The sequence below is a fragment of the Cariama cristata genome, unplaced genomic scaffold (assembly GCF_000690535.1).
Source record: "Cariama cristata isolate BGI_N322 unplaced genomic scaffold, ASM69053v1 scaffold23339, whole genome shotgun sequence".
Classification (NCBI taxonomy): domain Eukaryota; kingdom Metazoa; phylum Chordata; class Aves; order Cariamiformes; family Cariamidae; genus Cariama; species Cariama cristata.
Window position 1 is genome coordinate 14,095 of NW_009634393.1, and position 10,346 is coordinate 24,440.

The 10,346-nt window shown below is 36.1% G+C and overlaps 1 protein-coding gene across 1 annotated transcript in view; it reads right to left on the bottom strand.

The window, feature by feature from the left end:
* LOC104167022 (zinc finger C3H1 domain-containing protein-like) overlaps positions 1-9,744 on the bottom strand; it is a gene marked incomplete at its 5' end in the record, with an annotated part of 11,845 nt that extends 2,101 nt beyond the window's left edge. The window contains 10 exons of the mRNA XM_009707142.1: positions 898-937; positions 1,525-1,626; positions 2,800-2,900; positions 3,652-3,817; positions 3,911-4,015; positions 6,325-6,435; positions 7,448-7,542; positions 8,010-8,208; positions 8,286-8,391; positions 9,507-9,744. Coding sequence (XP_009705444.1) covers positions 898-937; positions 1,525-1,626; positions 2,800-2,900; positions 3,652-3,817; positions 3,911-4,015; positions 6,325-6,435; positions 7,448-7,542; positions 8,010-8,208; positions 8,286-8,391; positions 9,507-9,744 — 1,263 coding nt within the window. The remainder of the gene's footprint in view (positions 1-897; positions 938-1,524; positions 1,627-2,799; positions 2,901-3,651; positions 3,818-3,910; positions 4,016-6,324; positions 6,436-7,447; positions 7,543-8,009; positions 8,209-8,285; positions 8,392-9,506) is intronic.
* Positions 9,745-10,346: the final 602 nt, after the last annotated feature.

Below are 10,346 nucleotides of genomic sequence, written 5' to 3' on the forward strand. Positions count from 1 at the left end.
GGGTGTGTGTTCTTTTTAAATGTTCTAGGAGACAGTAAAAAAAGGAAAGGAAAGGTTTCATATGTGAGTCTAACAATAGCCACGCTACCCATTACACATCAGTTAAAGCTTTAATACTGTTTCAAAAGAAAGACTACTGACAGAAAAGAAGGATGCTGAGAATCAGCCACTACAAGAACGACACAAGATACAGCAGAGAAGCAGCTCAGAAACACCACAAGCAAGTGGCGAGTCACAAACCCAGGGGCTCGTGATCCCCCTAATACCCAGCATCTTTCCACAGGCAGAAGAATACTTTGAAGGTGACAGCAACAATACCAGGAAGATCCATTCTGTTTGAACCGAAAAGCGACTCAGTTGCTGTGCCAAAATCTTCTTGTATTTGTATACAGAGTGATAAAAATATTTCCCTCCCCAAAGTACCAATTAGTAAAGTTCTTATTTTTGGAGAAAAAGAACTGATGTTTTTGGTGGGGTCAGGACCTACTCAAACTCTATATACACTGGCTTGGCAGATCCACCCTTCCAACTACTTGTAAAGATAGTCATTAGCATCTTTCAACACAACAATCCTTCCTTCCCTCTACTGTATTTTAAGTGCTAGCAATCTCCTCCAGGTTAAAAAAAAAAAGTAGGAGAAGAATACAGCCCCCGCAGTAAGGGAAAGATACGCACAAACAGTATGCACAAGTACTCATGATATAATCCATTCTACCTTGATTGCCAAAGATCTTTCTCACACTTGCGACTAATGCTTCGGTGTTTATACATAGGGGATTTCAACTACCTAGAAATCTTGGGTTTAAGAAATGAACGTTGCTTTGAATAAAGCCAAGGTATGAAAAAAGTTTTATAGAATTTTATAATTACTCATTTTAGTAAGCCGTGTTAACTTACTTCTCTTTGTCCCATTAGAAAGCATTCGGCAGCAATGGCTCTGAGGAAAAGAAATATATAAAAATATTTATTTTTGAATCATTTTAAATGCCATTAGTGGCAGAATACTGACTGTGGAATGGAATTACAAATTCCTTGAGAAGAAACTAACTTCCAATGATGTTAATCTACAGTGAAAAGATAAAAAAAGCCATTTTTTAAAAACAACCTTACATGAGCAAGACATTTCAGTGGTTCCCCATTATGAACAAACACTGAAGAAAAAGATCAGTTCAGCATCACTGGATAATGGAGATTACTGCTATTGTGATATATAAAGGGGGGGGGTAGAGAGGGGAAGACAGAAGTCAATAGTTGAATTAAAAAGGCAACTTGTAAATACATCATTCATATTTATCTGCATAATATCCATTCACATAAGTTTCCCCCAGAGGGAAATTCCATTTCTCATATTAAAGAGGTGACAGTACCTCTGTCATAGCAAACAGTTACTGTTTAAATAAACTAATGAAAGAGAGACTTCCAGTACAAGCCCAATTGGAACAATGTTTCAGATTTACCTTTGTGATGTAAACCTTATAAACAAAAGCAATATCTATGAAAACAGATGTATGACTGTTGCATTACATTTTCCAGATGGCCAGGCATGTTGGGATATTATATGTAAACATCTTGGCTTGCAGTTTCAGAATTTGAACATTGCTCTCCTCCCAGTATCGCAGAAGCAGTCTGTAAAAGGCATTCATAAGAAAGGAACACTGCTCTAATCATCAGGAACAGAAAAGCAATCCAAAGATACAAACACATTACATAAAATATATTATACCTAATCTGAGCCAAGAATTGCAAGTAGGAAAAAAAAATAACAAGCCACTATATACGATATTGACTGAACGTGCTCTCAGAACAAAACAAAGTTAAGATACACTTTCAGAGAGTAACTAACAAGTGTGAAATCAGAAGGAAAACATGATCTTGGCACATTACAAGGTCCGTTTTTAGCATGCACAAGTTAACTCTATATTTGAAAGGAGGCTAATTGGTTGTATAGCCATGTGGCTAGGAGATACTGTTCAGTCAGTTCTGCTCATCCATTTTGTGTAGTATCAACATTGTCTACAGAAGCTGCAAGTTCCATCTAGACAGAATTGCAACTTGGTTTAAAATGCAGCCATTCAACTTTGTGTGCCAAAGGCAGGTGTACCATACTCTCCTCCTCCTCTCCTCACGCCCCCAACCACACACTCCTATTTCAAGTCCTGCTCTGAATTCTTTGGGGTCACTGTTGACGACAAACAGTGTCTGGGGATTTTCCAAAATTATTCAGTCAAATGTTCATGAGTTCTCTGCAGCTGAATACAGTAAAACATGGACTCTCTAATCCTGGAAGAGTACATTTTGAAATACTGTTCAAGAATCAGTGTGATGCTTACATTAACTATTTTTGTTTCCTGTAAGATTTTTTTTTCAAAATTAAGAATAGTTTATCTTTGCTAAATAAATGTCAAGTTAAACCCTAAGGTAGCACTGTTATACACCAGTGTGTCCATTTCTATTTGTCCTATGCTGAAACTATACTTTTAATAGATCATTAAGCAGCAACAAGATTTTTATATGTATCTGACATTTTTCTACACACTTGAAATTGTGACCATTTGTATTCATGATGTACAATGCATAGTTAATTCCTGTACAATTATAACTCTTCTGTAGATAGAACAGAACCTTGTCAAATACAAGAAAGATTGAGATGATGTCAGAAGGCACAATATGCCTCAAGCAACATGCAATAACAGAGGAAGTTTTGCTTTTGTAGTAGAAAGCAAATCATGCATATCTTGCACAAAAACAATTAGTTATGTTAACCAGCTGTTTGTCTTGACTATAAGTATTTTTACATACCTCAGTGCAAGTCCAGGATTAGCAGGCATGGTAGAACAAAACCGTTCCAAGGTTTTGGAATGCTGAGATTTTGGAATGCAGCTCAAATAAAAAAGAATTACCTGTAGAATTTGATTTATAAACATTAATCCACTTTACAGCTGTCTAATTTTGCTAACAATAATGGAATGACAAACTATGGACATTATGACTATAGTGAGTTACCACCTAGAAACCTTATCAACTACAAACCTTATCCTTCAAGGGTACAGAAATCAATTTGTATAATAAAAAGTTAGTGTCAAGTTGCTAACACCACATATTTTAGTCCTTCTAGCCTGCATTTAGTGAGTAAAGAGAAATACAGTGGATGTTAGCAAAATGAGACCCTGGATTTCTATAAGCTTTATTCTGTCCATACAAGTGCTCAGCTTGTTTCTACTCGTACTTTATTTCTTCTGTTCTTCAACCACTGTAATTTCTGTGATCAAAACCAACAGCTTAAATACTGTCTCCATCTGCCAGTGTTACAGCTCTGCAGACCCCTCTTGCTCAACCATCTCTTCCCTCCCTTACACTTCTCTTTTCTCTAGGAGAGAATAGTTTGTCATTAACAGCTGTATTCACAGTACTACGACATGCCATAATGAAGTTTCTCTTTGCCTTACACACCCTTTATTCAAAAAGTCACTGCTAGATACTCTTCTGCTCAGAACACTACTCTCCTCAGATACTTCTTTCTTTTTCTACTCATTCCTAGCTCTCAGTGTTCATATCTACCGGTGCTGTATTTGAACAAGCAAATTACAGGTACCTCCTAGAAGCTCAGCAGTCTCTTTGTTTAATTAAAACTGTCCACAGACACATTTTTACCTTATTATGAAACTCATAATTGGTCCAATAATCAGCAGTACTAAAAGGAATTGGGTATCGTGTGGGGACTGTAACCAGACATCTGTTCACTAGGTCAGTAAAAAGCTTGAATTCTTGAACTTTGTTGTTGGATCCAACAACTTTGCTATTAATAAAAACAAGGTAACTGGAAGAGAAAAAAAAAAAGACAAAAGATGGTTCTGGTAGCCTTCACTTAATAGTTTTGAGATTAATTTACTTTCTTCCCTTAAGAACTTACTCCAGCCAGATGTTCTGAACAGTTTCCTGCTGCATCACTGCCCCCAGAGCTGCTTCATAAGCATCCAGTGCTTCACCAACACTTGCGTGAAGAGACTGGCACAAACTGTTCATATTAAAAGAGTGTTGTATGTCATAAACAATGCATGTTCTTGCATATTATGAGTCAGAAACAATGAAGAGCTTCCCATTCTGAGATGCACGAAAAACCAGCGTTTTCAGTTTAGCAGCATTCGGGACTAATTTATCAGTCAACTTACTAAAATGGGTAAGTCTCAACTGCAGATAAGGAGGACTATTACAGAAACCATGCAGTTTAAAATGCAACTCAACTTAAATAGAAATGAGATATTATGAATTGTTTTCTACTCTTGTAAAGTGCCCTTTTACTAGTCCTTTTAATAGGCATGCTCTGACTGCTACAGAATGGAGACAAGTCTTGAGTTTCCATTTGAAAAGCTCCAGAAAACCAATTTCAAAGTAAGATTAAAACCACTTGAGAAATGGTATCAGACTGTGACAACAAAATTAGCATTCTGGAAGAAATACTACTGGGGATCTGGTGTAGTAATATGCTGATAGTGTCAGGATAAAAAAAAAAGACAAGAATAGTCAAAAAAACCCTTAATTTTGTTCCACGGCTCCTCAAAGAAACATACGGTCAGACCAAACATACGGTCAGGACCTCACCAAAGACAGAAACAGACACATTTTTTGACCAAGATTCAGTGAACAATCCTTATTTCAAAGTCTAAAGTAACAGTGAAAAAGAGGTAAGATTTTCAGTAAGTCATAAGAGAAAAAAAAAACACACCACACATGAAGGGGAAGACTACAGAAATGTAAAATAAGAGACAGCTGATGCTGCTACCTTGCTACTGAACCCTTCTGACTAGGGTCACATAATCAGAGTGCCTGACTCTACTCCTGCTTTCCCCAAGAACTACAAACTAAATCACCAATTTGCTACTCTTTCTAAAAAAGTGTGTACATTCGTTTGTGCACACACATACACATGTGTACATACACACAGTGATCTTTCCAAGTAAACACTGCTTCTCAAGCTTTGAGGTTTTGTTGATTTCAATCTGACTATTTTCATTCAGTAAAAGTGAATTTTCACATCTTTTGTCCTCTGTATCTGAAAAAAGGAAAGATGGATACATAGGCCCAAATATCCAGGCACTTACTGTAGCAAAACTCAACCACAGCAGCACTCAATTATTAGCTCTGAAACTGAGGCACTTATTTCAAGAGCATTGATGTTCCTCTTAAAAACAGGTGCTAAAATACAGGAGCATCTGAACTTAAGTTAAGGTCCCTAATGACTAGAGTAAACAGTGACCTCAAGTATCTTTCTAACAATGTTTCTACTGTGCAAATACCAAACCTAAAATTGAACTTACAAAGAGGTAAGTATTTTCTTTAAAAAAAATTAAATTGGTATTAATGGACAATATAAAAAGAAAACATTAAGATAACTTAATCTAAGCCTTATATAAAGATTTTCTTGAAAACCATACATTTTACCTGTCTATAAATTGTCCACCAATTAAAAAAATACAAGCAACAGTGCTGAAGGAGTTCTGAGGAGTCCTCACTCAGTATCTGAAGGATTATCATCTTTGCTACTTTACTTACTGTCCTGGTTTGGCATTTCTGAAAAGTCAAATAGCTACTTGTGAAGACTGACAAACCCAGACCATGAAGTGCTAAATTTCTTAAACAGCCTGAATCAACATCTCAGTAACCACAGTTATACTAGTATAAGTTACAGATGGCTCATACTTTGGTGCTTGTCAATCCTGGATACTGCTGCTATCAAAAGGAACGGTGAAGGAAACAAGAACAAGATTGTGTATACATGACAAAGATCCATCACCTTTGAAATCTCTTAGAGAGGAAAACGTCACTTTGCTGTATTACTTTGCTACCAAGGGGCATCTGCAGCTAGTTCCAACTTGTATAGTCTGTTGATAGTAGCTCCATAAACAGCTGAAACAGTGGGTCAAGGAAGGTGGGGAGACCAGGGCTAAATAAAGTTTAACAGAGTGGGGGAAACTACTGTAAAATAAAAGGGAGACAACTGAAAGCCAGAACGAAGAACACTACGAGCAGAGGTAACCTAAGACAAAAAAAAAATCATTTTGTGAGATGAACACACCTATTACTGTTCCCATAGCGCAAAATTTCTGAAAGATTTCTCAAGTGGAGAGTTTAAGTTGATGTGCAATCCACAGTCCCATAAAATTGTCTCTGTTGTGCAGCAGGCAGGTTCTCAGAGGACTGACAGATCACTTATTGAAAGAACCCACAGTGATACACCCTTAGGCAAATAATGAACGTTCTGCTTTTGAAAATGCAATTTACTCAGACCCAACAGCTGTTTCTCAGAAATACTTCAGAGAGTCTCACCAGTAGATCTGCCACAGATATGGTATTTGCTGGTTTACAACATCATCTGTAAGATGTTCTTTATAGAAAGGTGATGTAAATTCAATTGGCATTGGAAAATTCAAGAGATATCTACAGGAGAAAAAAAGTAGTAGTAAGTGAAAATATCCCTCTACATAGAGGAGTCCTATGTGGATGTAACATTTAGTTCCAAAATCCCAGTTCATGGGACATATTAAAAAAGATGCAATTTTCCTAGATTTTAGTTTAACTCTATCCAGGTAGAATTTCTACAAAAAGCATTACATGGAAATACAGAAACAGTTAATATAGAAAGCATTTACTCCCTCATTATGTACAAAGTTAAATGTTGCTTTGTATCTCAGACTTCCCCCTCCCCACATAAAATACATCAAAAGTAAGATACAATCATCTACATACAGTCAGCTAAGCTGCATTTCCAGTAATAAATTTAATGTAAACAAATGTAAGCAGGAATAAAATTTAACTTCTAACTTGGAGATAAAAAACATTTCAAAGCCTTATCTGCACAAGTTTTAGTACAGAAGGTCTTCCTTTGAAGGCCTTCAGAAGCATCGATTTTGACTCTAGGGAACGTGCATATTTCAAAACTTCCATGTTTCTCAATTAGGTGCTAAAATTCAACAGCAGGCTAGATACAAACCTGTGCCTTTTCAGCAATAATAATCTGCTCATTAATAGCACGCTGGACCTCTGGATTGAGGTCTTTTGAAAGTGCTCAAATATACTATTTTAAGTATGTAATTTTAGGCTCCTAGCTTCGGGGGGCAGGGGGGCGACAAACCAAAAAAAAAACAAAACAGAAAAACCCCACACTAACAAAGAAAAACCTTGCCAAACATATGATTGATTTTCATTGCCCAAATTCAGACATTAAACTTGCTGGCTGTTTCATCTTTAAATGCTTGTGGTTTTACAATTTTGTGTACATGCACAAACAACAAGCATAAACCTTATAAACTACCAAACCATAATTTAATCAAGTTTTAGCAAAACATGCCAAGCTAAAAATAGACCAGTTTAAAAGTTCTAGACTGTCTTGTTTTTCAAGAAAATGCCAATAATGCTGAAATTTAAATAGAAAAAAATATTCTAAGTGTACCTTAAGAGATCCATGGGACCATGCTGCTGACATGTGTTCTCAAAGAAAGCTGCCACAAAATCTTGCAACAGTGGAAGAATACTGCTTGACCTTTCCTGTTTTAGGGTGTTTTTTTTAAAAAAATAAAAAAAATTCAAATCAAACATCAACCTGAAAATGACAAGAACAATTTAAGCACAATAAATAACAAGTGGTGTGTCTATCTCTGCAATGCTCTATTGTCTTCATTCTCTCAAGAATGAAGTCCAGCTGGGTCAGTCAGCAGGTAGCAGAAAAAAGCCGAAAACATATTACAAGGTTTACTGTTAATGTGTGTTATTCTTGGTTAAGGATATTAACAGTGGATTAGAACAAACCAAACTATAAATTTATGATTTTATGTAACTCCTTTGATGATCTTTAATCATGTCACTAATCTTGTCAATTCTATATAAAGGGGTACTAGACATTACAAAAATACCATGAAGATTAATCAATTTGACAAGTGTTTGAAGCAACACACAAACCCCAAACTTTATAAAGCCAGCAGACCAACAAAATGAGTTTTGGAGTGGAGTATTACCTGTGAAACAAGGTATTTACATAAGTGATAAAAAATTTCTGCATTCTGAGGATTCTTCTCAAAAGCTCCAATCCACACTTTGTAGGCACTGTCAGTCTGCTCCATCTGCAAATACAAGGTGGCCAAACTCTCCAAGAGCTGACAGTTGTTAGGGCAGACCTCCAACAAAGACCTACAAAGTTCTGCAGCAGACTCCCACCTTAAACAAAAGTACAGGTAAGTTTTCAAAAAAGCAGAGTTGAATACTCCAATTAAAAATGTCTTGAAACAACTTACCTTTCAAGAAGCTTCAGCAAAGTTATCATGTTTCTGTAGAGAGGAAAGCAGATAGCTATTCTTTTGTCAGCCTCAAGGCTTTCATCAGTACATGCTTTGACCGCATCTTCAAAACAAAAGTATAAAATTAAGCCTTTAGACCCCAAGCAATGTCAAAGTTATCTGAAGCCTTAACATAACAAAAAGTCACATTTAACATAATGAAAATACTTAAGTGTGGAAAGGTATTTCCGAGAGTGCTGCTTTTGCAAATTATTAAAAAAAGAAAGATCACCATCTTTCTTAACATTTATCACCACAGTGCAAAGACAAAAGTCTTTCAGAAGTTTCATCCCTTGGTCATTTAAGAAACAGGAAGCTTCTTACCAATGAAGTGTTAAAGCCTCACTACAGATAGCAGTGTATCACTATATTTAAAACTACATTCCAGGATTTCCAGCAGAGCCACTGAAAGCTATTGAGACAAAAGCTAACATAGGATGCTATTTTTCTTCTCAGCATAATAAAAAGGTACCCAACAATGAACACTCCATTATCATGGCTAGACTGCCTTCACTCCCGCAGCTGGGCTACTCAATCTATCCTTCAGTATTTCCACACTACATTACCACCTGCAGCACAGATATAGTCTCAGTGGCAATTCAATATTGCTGCTGGCTAACATGCTATTATAAAACCCACCTCTGGCAGCACCACAAGTCAAGAATTCAATTTCTTCTAGTATCTTCATTTTTAAAATTATTTTTAAAAATTTAAAAGATTTAGTTTATTTAAACTTTGAATGAAGACAAACACATGCATTGTTCTGCCTCTAAGGGGAAAACTAATTTTCCAGGAAAGTAACTTTCCAACTGAGGCATCCCATTGAGGGTAAGGAGGGTAAGACAGAACAAGAACAGAAGCTTGGCTTTATGCTTGCATAAGCCCAAGAAAACTTGCAATGTCATACTGTCACAAGCCACTGGTCTTTACCTTGATAGAATATTATAGTTCAGAGAAAAAGCTATGGTTTTGAAAAACTCAGTGTATGTTAAGTACCCAAGAATATGGACTTTCCTCACTGCTCTGTTCAAATCAAGATGAAATTCACTGGATTAATCCCAATGGCTTAACATAGTCACCAGCAATATTGCACTGCCTTGAAATTCCAGAAGTTGGATAATATTTCTTGATTTACAAGAAGTGAGCAACGTATTAAGTAGTTTACCTCCTTAATCTTACCTTCAAACATAGCTAACAGCATATCAGGATCAGTCTTCACATCTTGAACTGTTTGCCATGGTATTAAAAATGGCTCTTTGTTCATGATCCTTGAAGGACTGGCATTAGCTGGATCATAGAACTTGGCTGGGAGAATGCCGAATTCAGTTAGATGTATGTAAGCCAGCCAAGCCAAGCAACGGTCACTTACGGTAAGGTGTTCCGATACTATCTTTTCATTTGCTGATTTTAAAGCATTCTGTAAAGGTTAAAAGAAATACAATGTATTTCAACCATAAAGTCTTTAAGATTTAAGAAGGAGAAAAGGAAAAAGGAAGAATACGTTTTAATATTCTCAAATCTTTTCCATAGAAAATACATTTTAATATTCTCAAATCTTTTCCATAGAAGAGACGGGAACTAATTCTTTACGTCAATCATGATTATATTTGGCTTATGTGAACATCATACGAATGTTCAAATCATACGGATAATTTCTAGTAACAGGTTTAGAAAAACTGGAAGATTGTTATTCTGAAAAGTGAACAGAGAGACTTTGAAAACATGCATCTCCCAACATGTGTTCCATTTTTCTGCTAAATTCTTACGACAATTACTTCCAGTTGCATAGAAATAATACATTATTAGCTCTAGAGTCAACTGATCTACAATTTGGATTCAACTTGCTATACCCTGCTGGGTTTGGGTTTTTTTTTCCTGTTTGTTCATTGTTTTTTGGGTTTTTTTATTAAGTTCCAGTTATACAGCTACTAAGTTACAGTTATCCAAGTCTACTGAAAGCACACCCATCTCTAGACATATTGTTTAAAAAAATGTGTTGGAAATATTACTGAGAACAAG